We start from the raw sequence: 15,978 nt of genomic DNA on the forward strand, positions 1-15,978 counted from the left end.
TCCAGGTGGTCAGTATTGGGAAATGTATCCAGGTGGACAGTATGGTGAAATGTGTCCAGGTGGTCAGTATGGGGAAATGTGTCCTGGTGTTCAATATGGGGAAATGTGTCCAGGTGGTCAGTATGGGGAAATGTGTCCAGGTGGTCAGTATTGGGAAATGTATCCAGGTGGACAGTATGGTGAAATGTGTCCAGGTGGTCAGTATGCGAAAATGTGTCCTGGTGTTCAATATGGGGAAATGTTTTCAGGTGGTCAGTATGGGGAAATGTGTCCAGGTGGTCAGTATGGGGAATTGTATCCAGGTGGTCAGTATGGGGAAATGTGTCCAGTTGGTCAGTATTGGGAAATGTGTCCAGGTGGACAGTATGGTGAAATGTGTCCAGGTGGTCAGTATGGGGAAATGTGTCCAGGTGGTCAGTATGGGGAAATGTGTCCAGGTGGTCAGTATGGGGAAATGTGTCCAGGTGGTCAGTATGGGGAAATGTGTCCAGGTGGTCAGTATTGGGAAATGTATCCAGGTGGACAGTATGGTGAAAGGTGTCCAGGTGGTCAGTATGGGGAAATGTGTCCTGGTGTTCAATATGGGGAATTGTATCCAGGTGGTCAGTATGGGGAAATGTGTCCAGGTGGTCAGTATGGGGAAATGTGTCCTGGTGGTCAGTATTGGGAAATGTATCCAGGTGGTCAGTATTGGGAAATGTGTCCAGGTGGACAGTATGGTGAAATGTGTCCAGGTGGTCAGTATGGGGAAATGTGTCCTGGTGTTCAATGTGGGGAAATGTATTCAGATGGTCAGTATGGGGAAATGTGTCCTGGTGTTCAAAATGGGGAATTGTATCCAGGTGGTCAGTATGGGGAAATGTGTCCAGGTGGTCAGTATGGGGAAATGTGTCCAGGTGGACAGTATGGTGAAATGTGTCCAGGTGGTCAGTATGGGGAAATGTGTCCAGGTGGTCAGTATGGGGAATTGTATCCAGGTGGTCAGTATGGGGAAATGTGTCCAGTTGGTCAGTATTGGGAAATGTGTCCAGGTGGACAGTATGGTGAAATGTGTCTAGGTGGTCAGTATGGGGAAATGTGTCCAGGTGGTCAGTATGGTGAAATGTGTCCAGGTGGTCAGTATGGGGAAATGTGTCCAGGTGGTCAGTATGGGGAAATGTGTCCAGGTGGTCAGTATTGGGAAATGTATCCAGGTGGACAGTATGGTGAAATGTGTCCAGGTGGTCAGTATGGGGAAATGTGTCCTGGTGTTCAATATGGGGAAATGTGTCCAGGTGGTCAGTATGGGGAAATGTGTCCAGGTGGTCAGTATTGGGAAATGTATCCAGATGGTCAGTATGGGGAAATGTGTCCAGGTGGTCAGTATGGGGAAATCTGTTCTGGTGTTCAATGTGGGGAAATGTATTCAGATGGTCAGTATGGGGAAATGTGTCCTGGTGTTCAAAATGGGGAATTGTATCCAGGTGGTCAGTATGGGGAAATGTGTCCAGGTGGTCAGTATGGGGAAATGTGTCCAGGTGGTCAGTATGGGGAAATGTGTCCAGGTGGTCAGTATTGGGAAATGTATCCAGGTGGACAGTATGGTGAAATGTGTCCAGGTGGTCAGTATGGGGAAATGTGTCCAGGTGGTCAGTATTGGGAAATGTGTCCAGGTGGTCAGTATGGGGAAATGTGTCCAGGTGGTCAGTATGGTGAAATGTGTCCAGGTGGTCAGTATGGGGAAATGTGTCCAGGTGGTCAGTATGGGGAAATGTGTCCAGGTGGTCAGTATGGTGAAATGTGTCCAGGTGGTCAGTATGGGAAAATGTGTCCAGGTGGTCAGTATGGGGAAATGTGTCCTGGTGGTCAGTATTGGGAAATGTATCCAGGTGGTCAGTATTGGGAAATGTGTCCAGGTGGACAGTATGGTGAAATGTGTCCAAGTGGTCAGTATGGGGAAATTTGTCCTGGTGTTCAATGTGGGGAAATGTATTCAGATGGTCAGTATGGGGAAATGCGTCGAGGTGGACAGTATGGGGAAATGTGTCCAGGTGGTCAGTATGGGGAAATGTGTCCAGGTGGTCAGTATGGGGAATTGTATCCAGGTGGTCAGTATGGGGAAATGTGTCCAGTTGGTCAGTATTGGGAAATGTGTCCAGGTGGACAGTATGGTGAAATGTGTCCAGGTGGTCAGTATGGGGAAATGTGTCCAGGTGGTCAGTATGGGGAAATGTGTCCAGGTGGTCAGTATGGGGAAATGTGTCCAGGTGGTCAGTATGGGGAAATGTGTCCAGGTGGTCAGTATTGGGAAATGTATCCAGGTGGACAGTATGGTGAAATGTGTCCAGGTGGTCAGTATGGGGAAATGTGTCCTGGTGTTCAATATGGGGAATTGTATCCAGGTGGTCAGTATGGTGAAATGTGTCCAGGTGGTCAGTATGGGGAAATGTGTCCTGGTGGTCAGTATTGGGAAATGTATCCAGGTGGACAGTATGGTGAAATGTGTCCAGGTGGTCAGTATGGGGAAATGTGTCCTGGTGTTCAATATGGGGAAATGTGTCCAGGTGGTCAGTATGGGGAAATGTGTCCAGGTGGTCAGTATTGGGAAATGTATCCAGGTGGACAGTATGGTGAAATGTGTCCAGGTGGTCAGTATGGGGAAATGTGTCCTGGTGTTCAATATGGGGAAATGTATTCAGGTGGTCAGTATGGGGAAATGTGTCCAGGTGGTCAGTATGGGGAATTGTATCCAGGTGGTCAGTATGGGGAAATGTGTCCAGTTGGTCAGTATTGGGAAATGTGTCCAGGTGGACAGTATGGTGAAATGTGTCCAGGTGGTCAGTATGGGGAAATGTGTCCAGGTGGTCAGTATGGGGAAATGTGTCCAGGTGGTCAGTATGGGGAAATGTGTCCAGGTGGTCAGTATGGGGAAATGTGTCCAGGTGGTCAGTATTGGGAAATGTATCCAGGTGGACAGTATGGTGAAATGTGTCCAGGTGGTCAGTATGGGGAAATGTGTCCTGGTGTTCAATATGGGGAAATGTATTCAGGTGGTCAGTATGGGGAAATGTGTCCTGGTGTTCAATATGGGGAATTGTATCCAGGTGGTCAGTATGGGGAAATGTGTCCAGGTGGTCAGTATTGGGAAATGTGTCCTGGTGTTCAATATGGGGAATTGTATCCAGGTGGTCAGTATGGGGAAATGTGTCCAGGTGGTCAGTATGGGGAAATGTGTCCTGGTGTTCAATATGGGGAATTGTATCCAGGTGGTCAGTATGGGGAAATGTGTCCAGATGGTCAGTATGGGGAAATGCGTCCAGATGGTCAGTATGGTGAAATGTGTCCGGGTGTTCAATATGGGGAAATGTGTCCAGGTGGTCAGTATGGGGAAATGTGTCCAGGTGGTCAGTATGGGGAAATGTGTCCAGGTGGTCAGTATGGGGAAATGTGTCCAGGTGGTCAGTATTGGGAAATGTATCCAGGTGGACAGTATGGTGAAATGTGTCCAGGTGGTCAGTATGGGGAAATGTGTCCTGGTGTTCAATATGGGGAAATGTATTCAGGTGGTCAGTATGGGGAAATGTGTCCTGGTGTTCAATATGGGGAATTGTATCCAGGTGGTCAGTATGGGGAAATGTGTCCAGGTGGTCAGTATTGGGAAATGTGTCCTGGTGTTCAATATGGGGAATTGTATCCAGGTGGTCAGTATGGGGAAATGTGTCCAGGTGGTCAGTATGGGGAAATGTGTCCTGGTGTTCAATATGGGAATTGTATCCAGGTGGTCAGTATGGGGAAATGTGTCCAGATGGTCAGTATGGGGAAATGCGTCCAGATGGTCAGTATGGTGAAATGTGTCCGGGTGTTCAATATGGGGAAATGTGACCAGATGGTTAGTGTGTTAAAATTTGTCCAGGTGTTAAGTGTGGTGAAATGTGTCCCGGTGTTCAGTATGATGGAGCTTCTAGGTGCTATACAAGATCGGGTACTAGCCAGCTGATGGACCAGACTGTGTACTAGACTAGTTCATGGACCAGGCAGTCTACGAGGCTGGCTGATGGACCAGACAGTGTACTAGACAAGCTGATGGACCAGACTTTGTACTAGACTAGACCAGACAGTGTGCAGGGCTAAGTGATGGACTTGACTGTCTGAGTGTACTTGGCTAGTTGATGGACCAGACAGTGTACAGGACTAGCTGATGGACCAGATCGTCTGAGCGTACTAGGCTAGCTGATGGACCAGGCTGTCTGAGTGTTCTGGGCTAGTTGATGGTCCAGACAGTATGCAGGGCTCAGTGATGGACTGGACTGCCTGAGTGTTCTAGGCTAGTTGATGGACCAGACAGTGTACAGGGCTAGCTGATGGACCAGACTGTCTGATTGTACTTGGCTAGCTGATGGACCAGACTGTCTGATTGTACTTGGCTAGCTGATGGACCAAATTGTCTGAGTGTTCTAGGCTAATTGATGGACCAGATCGTCTGAGCGTACTAGGCTAGCTGATGGACAAGACTGTGTGAGTGTTCTAGGCTAGTTGATGGACCAGACTGTCTGAGTGTTCTAGGCTAGTTGATGGACCAGACAGTGTACAGGGCTAGCTGATGGACCAGACTATCTGAGTGTTCTAGGCTAGTTGACGGACCAGACAGTGCATTTGGCTAGCTGATGGACCAGACTGTGTGAGTGTTCTAGGCTGGTTGATGGACCAGACAGTTCCAAGAGTCTGAGTTTGCTTTATAGTCTGGACTCTGTGCTGACTGAAATGATATTACTTACATCACAAGGCTTCCTACATTCGCATACAAAACAGCCTGTCATATCCTTCCTTAATCCATGAGGACATTCAAGAAGACATGATGTGTTCTCACACTTTGGCTGGATACCTGGTGGATAGAAGAAGGAACAATAGTATGAGCATAGGATCAACACAGACAATAAAGCCCAGGGTCATTATGTATAGGAGAAAACACCCCTCCGGAGGGGGGGGGGGGGGGGAGGGAAATCCCAAGGGGCAGAGTCCCAAGGAATTTCCCGACCCTGATGGTTTTACATTGTCTACCAAAACCGAGGAGAAGTGTTTTCTCTAACATATATACCGTAAATGATAAGCAATTACAATGTAGATGATCATTTAATAAAGCTACATAACAATAACTGAGGCCTGTGTAAAATCAATTTAATGACAGTAACTATAAATAGATAATTTAATCTTCCACCTTCATTGGCCCAGTGGCCATGGGGCAGAGCCTCTGGCTACAGATGAGAGAAATGCGGTTCCAATCCTGCTTCAGAAAACCTTTGTACTGTGAGTTTAATCTTGAACAATATTTTTCAGTTGACTTCAAACACTCATGCATCATTTGAATGTTGATGTTGTGATAAAGTTAGGAAAAGTAAAACCTGGGAAGTGGCCTTACTAACAAAAAATAAAACCTGGGAAGTGGTCTTATTAACGAAAAGTAAAACCTGGGAAGTGGCCTTACTAACGAAAAGTGAAACCTGTCCCTCCAAAACAAATACCTCAAATGCAGTTATTCTGGGAAAACAAGAGATGACCTAATATATATAGTGAGAAGCACACTTTAGGTTTACATGGGCAATACAGCACTGTGAAAACAAATCAATACAGCATTGAGCCGTTTTATGAGCTATACATGATAGGGTGAACACAGCATTGGGCCTTTATGGATTAAACAAGATCAGGTCAACACTACTTTGTTTCTTTTTGGGCAATAGATGATAGGGTGAACATGGCATTGGGCCTTTACAGGCTATACAAGATAAGGTAAGCACAGGGAATGCAGTATTGGGCCTTTTTAGGCTGTACAAAATAAGGTCAACAAAGCATTGGGCCTTCATGGACTATACAAGATAGGGTCAACAAAGCATTGGGCCTATATGGACTAAACAAGATAGGGTCAACAAAGCATTGAGCCTATATGGGCTATACAAGATAGGGTCAACAAAGCAGTGGGCCTTCATGGACTATACAAGATAGGGTCAACAAAGCATTGGGCCTTCATGGACTATACAAGATAGGGTCAGCAAAGCAATGGGCCTATATGGGCTATACAAGATAGGGCCAACACAGGCAATACAAAATAGGGTGAACAATGTCAATAAGCCATTAAACAATTCTAAAACCAAACAGAGACAGTGACCAAAGCCATCAGCCATACCATCACACTGTGGATAGTCAGGAGCCATGGTATGTGTTCCAGGGACCACTCTACCCGCACTGTTGTAGCAGTAGCAAGCATATCTCTCCCCTGAGTCCAGGAAGTATTCACACTGTAAACAAAACAGACTTTCTCTATTGTCAACACTAACATTGCTTTGCTGTCAACATAACAACAGTACTTTACTGTGGACACAACAGCCATACTTTACTCTCTACACAACAACCATGCTTTACTCTCCACATAACAGCCATACTTTACTGTCAACACAACAGGCATGCTTTACTGTCAACACAACAGCCACGCTTTACTGTCAACACAACAGCCATTCCTTATAATCAACACAACAGTCATACTTTACTGTCTACATTAACAGTTTTTCACTAACAATACAAAAACAGTAACCTTCATGGCTGATGTAGAATTATAATAACAAATAACCATTATTTTGTCGTCGCTTTTTGCTATTTTTTACGAGGGTGGACATCTTACTGATAGAACAGCCAGGTGTGGGAGTTGCATATGTGAAATTGAAATTTTACTACACATGCTTGTTGATTATCTACCAGACTGTAGATGTTGAGCATTTGGGTGGATAAGGACACAAGCAGCTCAAACTCTTAAGCTGACTCACCTGCACTGGGGCAAACTCTCCTAAGATTGTACAGTTGGGGCGAATAACTGCCAGCCTTGTGGTACCATTGGCGTTGATCGGCATGACAGATCTGTCGAGCATGGTATTGCTGGTGACTGGTAGGAAAGATGACATAGCAACTTGGTAGAAGGCGGACATCAGAGTATTCTTGTTGATGGTTATATTGGCGATGGTGAGGGTGAAGTTGTCATTCAAAATGGCCATCATCATGTTGTAGGATTCGTGACTGAATGAGCACATTGTGTGGTTCTTTGGTTGCTCTGAAAGGTCAAAAATGGCTAGTGGATTAGTGACCAGGAACGATCACTTATCTTCTCAGAGAAGGTATATTTTTCAGATGTAAAAGCACATCCCTCCTGCCTCTCCCTTCTCTACTGAAGCATCAAGTCTCTTGGTCCACATCCCTCACCTACATGTGATCCCCTGGCGTCTACCCTCACTACATGCAAACAATAGCGCCACTACTCTCACTACATGTGATCCCCCCAGCCTCTACCCTCACTACAAGTGATACCTCCTGCCTCTACCCTCACTACATATGATACCTCCTGCCTCTACCCTCACTACATGCCATCAATAGAGCCTCTACTCTCATTACATGTGATCCCCTGGCGTCTATCCTCACTACATGCAATCAATAGAGCCTCTACTCTCACTACATGTGATCCCCTGGCATCTACCCTCACTATATGCAATCAATAGAGCCTCTACTCTCACTACATGTGATCACCCAGCCTCTACCTTCACTGCATGTGACCCCCAGAGTCTACCCTCACTACATGTGATCAATCCAGCCTCTACCCACACTACATGCGATCCCTCCAGTCTCCATCCTCACTACATGCGATCAATCCAGCCTCTACCTTCACTACATGTGATCAATCAAGCCTCCGCCCTCACTACATGTGATCACTCCAGCGTCTACCCTCACTACATGTGATCCTTCCAGCCTCTACCCTCACTACATGTGATCAATCCAGCCTCTACTCTCACTACATGTGATCAATCCAGCATCTACCCTCAACAGCATGTGATCCCTTCTGCCTCTACCTTCACTACATGTGATCCCTCCTGCCTCTACCCTCAACAGCATGTGATCCCTCCTGCCTCTACCCTCACTACATGTGGTCAATCCAGCTTCTACCCTCACTACATGTGATCCATCCAGCCTCTACCCTCAACAGCATGTGATCCCTCCTGCCTCTACCCTCACTACATGTGATCCCTCCTGCCTCTACCCTCACTACATGTGGTCAATCCAGCTTCTACCCTCACTACACGTGATCAATCCAGCCTCTACCCTCAACAGCATGTGATCCCTCCTACCTCTAACCTCACTACTGATGTATCAAGGCTCTTGTTTCACACACCTCACTACATGTGATCCTTCCAGCTTCTACCCTCACTACATGTGATCAATCCAGCCTCTACCTTCACTACATGTGATCAATCCAGCCTCTGCCCTCACTATATGTGATCCCTCCTGCCTCTACCCTCAACAGCATGTGATCACTCCAGCCTCTACCCTCAACAGCATGTGATCCCTCCTGCCTCAACCCTCACTACATGTGATCCATCCAGCGTCTACCCTCACTAGATGTGATCAATCCAGCCTCTACCCTCAACAGCATGTGATCCCTCCTGCCTCTACCCTCTCTACTGATGTAGCAAGGCTCTTGTTTCACACGCCTCACCCACATGTGATCCTTCCAGCCTGTATCCTCACTACATATGTTCCCTCCAACCTCTACCCTCACTACATGTGATTCCCCCAACCTCTCCTCTCACATGTGATCCCACCAGCCCCTACCGACATCCACATGTGATCCTACATGTGATTCTTCCTACCTCCAGGTCGTAATCTCCTCTCACAAAGAATTCCTCCATAGCCATCTTGGCAGAGACACAGCTTGGGTGTTCTGTCCAGCTCTCCAACACAAGAACCACCATTCCTACAGATGTTTGTCAGAGTACTGCAGATTAGTTTGCTCATGTCCGTTGGATCTGGAGCTGTAATGAATGAAGTCACTGATCAAAACTACAGCATTGGTCCAGAAATGCACAGAGAGTTAGTTACGCATTAATAGGACTGTACATGTTCCTGTTTTTTTCAGAACTCATTATTCACACTTTCATAGACAGTAATCGGATAAAGCGCAACCACTTAACTGAAGTTTCATTAACAGCAAAGAATGGAATGTGTAACTTGCTAAGTGCTAAGGTATTTACATCTTTAAATAGCTAGAATAAATGCGTTGTTATGCAGGGAAACATGATCACAAGTAAGATGGCTGGGTAGTTAAGGAGAGACGCTATGTATGTAGACTTACAAAGTGGATGTGTGTACATGTTACAGTCAGACTGTGAAGTAAGTCATTTCGTGAAATGACTGAGAGGGTCAGCCATTTCGTGTCATTTTGTGTAACAAAAATAAATACATTTCAGTCGTTTCATGATATTCCATTTCATCTATATGTGGTTGTGGTGTGGCTGCTCTGGACACAGCAAGTGTCAAACAAACAAGTGTAAATACTTCAAACCAAACAACAGTCGCTGCCACAGAAGTTTTAACTGTTAGTGACAGTGAGTGATATTGAAATTGTCATCTACTTTAGTAGATTAAGTTATTAAAAGGTATTCCATGAAATTACTGAAGTATATTGATTGTTGTTATACAAAAATATGCGAAATGACTGACCTCTTAGTCAATTCACAAAATGACCGTATCTGACTGTAATACATACATACTAGGAATCTCACTAGATCATTAAGTAAATGTAATTTCAAGTTAGATATGACAGTAAGACTAGTACATAAGTATGAAACTAATAGATAGATGAATAACAGAAAGGGTAAACAAGTCAACAGTCAATAAATCAATGCATCAAATTCATCAATGAAAAAATAAATCTAAATATATGTACATGAGCCTAAGTCACTATATAACCATAGGAAATATAACAAGCAATCAGGCAATCTAATATTGGTTTGCATTACAAGGGGGTAAGAGCAGTACCTGAAACAGCAATACAAATACAGATGCTGTACATGATGAGCTTTATCTTACACCAAACCAGTGTTCCATTTAATGTACCTTCCCCTTTGTAATACAAACCAATAATAGCCATTTGAACGTATGATCGTTTGTTCAACAACTTTTATCCCAAGTTGAATAAAATTTTCAAATCTAAATGTTCAATATTCAAGGTAAAAAATTATGAGGATTCACTATGGTAATTTCAATTTATTCCATCTTCTATCTAGTTTGAAGTGTAATTCATTGGTATGTTTTCACTGCAGATAGACTGTAGTTGTTACTGAATGACTGACCGGTGCATGGCGGCTGACCAGGAACCATGGTGACATTGGAGGAGATTTCCTGTCCATAACGGTCGACACAGAAGCACCTCTCTGCACCGGTGTAAATGTCGCGCTTACACTGCTGTGGAGCGAAGTCACCATTGACTGAGCAGTTGGTCAGTGGAAGTAATGAACTGCCTAATGCCCTCTGCATTATGTTTCCTACCAAGCTCACGGCATTGTTCACTCCAGGTACGGTCATCGTTCCGTTCAGGATGCGCTGGACGTCATCAGTCAGGTCCTTCTGCTTTTCACACTGGGTGTGCGCTAAAATGATAATGGCCTGTGCATGAATCAGTGTAACATGAAGTACAGCCAAGTCTTGTTAATCCGACATCATCTGCCAATTGTCAGATTAACGAGGATGTTGACTAAATAAATGAAACATTTTATTCAATTTGCTACCAACAAAAGCGTCTGATAAGGCCCATTTTATGATCAACAGAGGTCGGATTAGTGAGACTTGACTATAGACACATACATGCAGAATGGGAGAGCAGTGATGATGAGCAGCTAGATAGGACAACTCTGATGGTTTATATTTACGCGACAAAATAAGTTAGGGATATTGGTATTTTTATGACTGATATTATATAAGTATGAATGAATACAATGAATGAATACATTATTATTCATAATTTTAAAATTTACAGACATCCCTACCTATTTTTGTCCAGTAAAGAAAGTCATAATAGTACATGTATTCCATTCAAAAAAGTAGGAGATATTCTATTTTGCAAGCATGCCACTAGCAAATGCTAATGCACATGAGAAAAAGTAATGCATATCAATACAGATGAAACATTTATAAAGGAATGGAATAAACTGTCATATTTTCCCTTATCTTCACCATCTGTTTCCTCTTTAGCATCACCATTGGCATTTTATCAATCTTTTAAATCCAGTAACCCCTACTTTTCTTAAATGGTACATCCTGCAGTGTTGTAAGGATGCATCAAACTGTTGGTGCATTGCATGTATGAGTATTGAAAATTTGGTAACTGACTTCCACTGATGAATGCACAGTGCAAATACAGGATGTTTGGGTTCAGACCTGCAGCTTCAATGAGTTTATGTTTTAACTGTTTAATGTTTGGGGTTTCAAGTTCCTTGTCACTCATTAAAAGACAATGAAACTACTTCAGCTTGATTGTATTTCATATGAACTATACATTCATTTGGAAAATGACTTCATATGAGACAAGTCAAGAAGAAGAACTATTGCAATAGTGGGCCACAAAAGACTATCAATATCGCAGTAGTGTATTGCACCAGACTATCACTATCAGCAATAGTTGCAATAGTTGTTTCCCCCTCATTTAGTCACCCCTAATATCAAGGCTGTTAACCTGGGCCCTTATTCTAGAAATGTTCATAGCCCTAAGAATTCTTAACTTTGATCGTAGCCCATGTGTTAAGAATGGGCTTAAGAAGTTTCTTGCACTACGAATGTTTCGAGAATACCTAGCCAGGTACCTCGTAACAGTAACCCCCACAGTACCCCTATACAGGAGAATTACATGTTATTATTTCCTGTTACACACCGTTTCCAGGTCTGTTACAGAGCCCTCCGCGAAGACCCTTGGGGCATTTGCACAACATCGCTTTCTGGATATTGCCAACACATTCACCAGCACCGCAGATGTTCACACCGCCGAACATCGAACACACGCGAGCTGAAAAGAGAACAGTAACATTGACAAATATGATGGTACTGGGATGACAGGTGTGATGCAGGACAGGTGCTACAGGTGCATGATATAGCATAGGTTTTACAGGTGTATAATGCAGTATGGGTGCTACAGGTGAGTAGTGTTGTGTAGGTGATACACGTGTATGATGCAGCATAAGTGTTACAGGTGTGTAATGCAGAATAGGTTTTACAGGTATATCATGCAGCATAGTGTTACAGGCGAGTAGTGCAGTGTAGGTGCTACAGGTGTGTAATACAGTATAGGTTTAACAGGTGTACGGTGCAACATAGTGTTACAGGTGAGTAGTGCAGTGTAGGTGCTACAGGTGTGTAATACAGTTTAGGTGTCACAGGTGTGTCATGTTGTGTGTATGTTACAGGTGTGTACTGCAGAAAAAGTGAGACTGAGTGTATAATGAATTATAGCTGTTACAGGTGTCTAATGCAAAACAGGTGTTACAGTTGCATGTTGCAGCATAGGTTTTATAAGTGTATAATACAGTATAGGTGTTACAGGTGAGTAATGCAGTGTAAATGTCTCAGGTGAGTAATGCAGTGTAAATGTCACAGGTAAGTAATGCAGTATAGGTGCTACAGCTGTATAATGTAATATAGGTGTTGCAGATGTATAATGCAGTAGAGGTGTTACAGATGTGTGATACAGTATAAGTGTTACAGGTGAGTAATGCAGTATAGGTGCTACAGCTGTATAATGCAATATAGGTGCTACAGGTGTATAATGCAAAAAAAAAACAGTGGGACTGAGTATAAAATGAACTACAGTTGTTACAGGCACTTGCACTTGAACCAGAACTTTGTGATTACCATATTGTCTCCAAATACAGTGTGCTCTCCATGCTACTTACTGTTGACCTGACAATGGATCCCTGTGTAGCCTTCGTTGCAGTTGCAGTAGAAGCCCTGACCTGCCCTCTCCACACACTGACCGTTGTAGCTACATGGCAGGGCGTCACAGGGGCTGCGGTAGTAGTATCCTGTCAACAGAGAGGGCAAACTACACCTTCTGCCAGGAAGCAAGTCCAACACTGGTTACCTTACAACTTTCACATTCCCATAAAAGCCAGGGCCTAGATTTTCGAGGCTCTCTTAGCGTGAAGACAGCTGCAAGTTAATGATTTTGTAAGGCACTTACGGTGGTCTTAAGACAGCCTTGAAAATCTAGGTCCAGGATGTGAATAGAATTTTTCCATTTCAACAACCAAATTGATGACAAACAATTTTGGGGAAAGAAGCAGTCTAAAAACACTTCTTTTGAAGTACAGTTTTCAAAATCCTTGGTACCAAGCCCATTTTGGCAGCTTTCTGATGACCTTGGTTACTAAGGAGGCACTTATAATATACATGTATACTATCATAATGACAGTCCATTTCTATGGCACCTTTCCATGCACAGTACATGCACACCTTAACGAAAACAACTTGGAGAAACATTTCTGTGCAACTATGGGAAACTCTGGTTGTTCTGGATGATCAAGAAAGGAGAATCTTCGACAGACAGATATCCTGACTTATGAATGGATTTTGAAAGTCTGCAGAATTAGATCATTCTGCCACTATGACACACTGGAACTTACCAACACACATGTTTGTCTCCTTACATCTGGTGCCATCACAGCGTTCTTTCCTTATGCACTTCTCCCCGACACGACACTGCACAGAGAACCAAACAGACCATCAAAATGTAATCACATGATGAACTAATTGCCAAATTTGGCCATCATAAAAAAATCAGCATACCTTTGGAACAAGGCAGAACATAAACAATCATTGCAAAACAATAACATTGTGTTATGACTATCAGTAAAAAGGCATTGGTTACAACAGACAGATCACAAGGAAGTCAAGTTGTCTGAGGCTTTCGTGTATTATTTCCAAGCATGTTTATGCCATTTCATCTACAGGCCTCTCTTTGTGTATTGCACTGAAAGAATTGTTGGCTTGGTATTTTCAGTGTGACACTCTCACAGCCTCAGAGCTCCAGACCATGACCATGTGGGTATGATACCCATACCTTTGTACTAAGTGGGTATTTCTGATACTTTTAGATACCCACCATCGTTTCAAAATCTGGGTATCCATTTCAAATAAGTGTAACAGATAAGACATTTTATCCAATAATAAAATAAGACAAAATCCACCCAACAATGCCAAGTTATAGCTGATACAGCTTTACCCATGGGTAGTTTCAAAACTTTCAAAGTCATTTTTCCTGTACACACTTTCGCAAATGACTGAAGTACAAATGTAAATGGCTGAAGGGATTGTATAAATCCAGCTAGGGTCCAAGCAGGTAGTGTAAGTCCCCATGGTTCCTAGAATGGTAATCTGCCTTCTGTTGTTGGTGATCCTCAGCATTTTCATATTGTATTGTGGTAATTTGAAATCCTATTTTTTGAGATATATGCTAGTTTTTTTCTTACTACTGTGATATACTAGCTGCTTTTACTGTCCTTTGTCGACAGGTTTCTAGAATTTGCGCATTTATCATGAATTCAGTCACAATATGACTGAAATACTGCCATTGTGACTATGAACTTTAACTCACTAACTCAATCACCCGCTCATTACCCATGTGTGCTGCAAGAAATATTATGTATGTTAGTCTGCATCTATTCACTCTATCAGTTAAGGCTTTTTTTCAATACCTTGTTCCCATCTTGTTGTTTTGCCTCCATGCCACAAACAGCTAATGTTACAAGTTCATTAAAATATCACTGGCAATTGATCCTGATTGTGAAACATGGCGAAGTCAGTGGTGTGAGGTGTAGAGGATGGCGAAGTCAGTGGTGTAAGGTGTAGAGGGATAGTGGTGTCAGTGGTGTGAGGTGTAGAGGATGGTGAAGTCAGTGGTGTGAGGTGTAGAGGATGGCGAAGTCAGTGGTGTAAGGTGTAGAGGATGGCGAAGTCAGTGGTGTGAGGTGTAGAGGGATAGTGGTGTCAGTGGTGTGAGGTGTAGAGGATGGCGAAGTCAGTGGTGTGAGGTGTAGAGGATGGTGAAGTCAGTGGTGTGAGGTGTAGAGGATGGTGAAGTCAGTGGTGTGAGGTGTAGAGGATGGCGAAGTCAGTGGTGTGAGGTGTAGAGGATGGTGAAGTCAGTGGTGTGAGGTGTAGAGGATGGTGAAGTCAGTGGTGTGAGGTGTAGAGGATGGCGAAGTCAGTGGTGTAAGGTGTAGAGGGATAGTGGTGTCAGTGGTGTGAGGTGTAGAGGATGGCGAAGTCAGTGGTGTGAGGTGTAGAGGATGGTGAAGTCAGTGGTGTGAGGTGTAGAGGATGGCGAAGTCAGTGGTGTGAGGTGTAGAGGATGGTGAAGTCAGTGGTGTGAGATGTAGGGGGATGATTGTGTCAGCCATGTGAGGTGTGGAGGGATGGTTGAGTGTGAAATGAGAGACGTAGAGAGATCGTATCTCACCTGACACATGTGTATTGGAACATCCTCACAGTTATGGCCGTAGCTAGATGGGCAGTCGCACATATGAGACCCATTTCCAAGATTAATGCAGCTGAAGTTATTCTGGCAGGGGTTTGATTGACATGGGTTGCTGGTCACTGAAATCATATACAGGGCAGCATAGATGACTAAATACTATTGTCTGAACATGTAGAAATAATGTTTTGGACCACACCATGACTACATTACTGTTGTCCATCTATTTAGGAATATTCCAGCAAAGAACAGGCACTCAGGAAATACACAATGGTATCATAAGTTGAAGGACAGTTAATTATCCTTGTAGATCATATACCTGATGCAATAACATCTTGATCTGATGGAGGCTGTAAAAAAGTATTCATCAAAACATGCAAAGCTTTTCAGTACCTATAGTCAGGTGAAACTGATTCAGTACCATCCTCCATAGTCAAGTGAAACTGATTCAGTATCTACCTTCACCGTCAGGTGAAACTGTACAGTACCTTCCACCACAGTCAAGTGAAACTGTTCAGTATCTACCTTCACCATCAGGTGAAACTGTACAGTACCTTCCACCACAGTCAAGTGAAACTGTTCAGTATCTACCTTCACCATCAGGTGAAACTGTACAGTACCTTCCACCCTTCCACCACAGTCAAGTGAAACAGTTCAGTATCTACCTT

General features: G+C 43.7%; 1 protein-coding gene across 4 annotated transcripts in view; it reads right to left on the reverse strand.

The window, feature by feature from the left end:
- The window catches only part of LOC137273400 (uncharacterized), a 131,938-nt gene that overhangs the window by 44,453 nt on the left and 71,507 nt on the right, over positions 1-15,978 (reverse strand). For all 4 annotated transcript variants that reach the window (XM_067806056.1, XM_067806059.1, XM_067806058.1 and 1 more), the window contains 9 exons: positions 15,296-15,432; positions 13,461-13,536; positions 12,732-12,860; positions 11,717-11,848; positions 10,143-10,439; positions 8,661-8,822; positions 6,792-7,072; positions 6,158-6,269; positions 4,755-4,861 (listed from right to left, as the gene is read on the reverse strand). In XM_067806056.1, the coding sequence (XP_067662157.1) occupies positions 4,755-4,861; positions 6,158-6,269; positions 6,792-7,072; positions 8,661-8,822; positions 10,143-10,439; positions 11,717-11,848; positions 12,732-12,860; positions 13,461-13,536; positions 15,296-15,432 (1,433 nt within the window). The remainder of the gene's footprint in view (positions 1-4,754; positions 4,862-6,157; positions 6,270-6,791; positions 7,073-8,660; positions 8,823-10,142; positions 10,440-11,716; positions 11,849-12,731; positions 12,861-13,460; positions 13,537-15,295; positions 15,433-15,978) is intronic.

The sequence above is a fragment of the Haliotis asinina genome, chromosome 2 (assembly GCF_037392515.1).
Source record: "Haliotis asinina isolate JCU_RB_2024 chromosome 2, JCU_Hal_asi_v2, whole genome shotgun sequence".
In the NCBI taxonomy this organism is placed as follows: Eukaryota; Metazoa; Mollusca; class Gastropoda; order Lepetellida; family Haliotidae; genus Haliotis; species Haliotis asinina.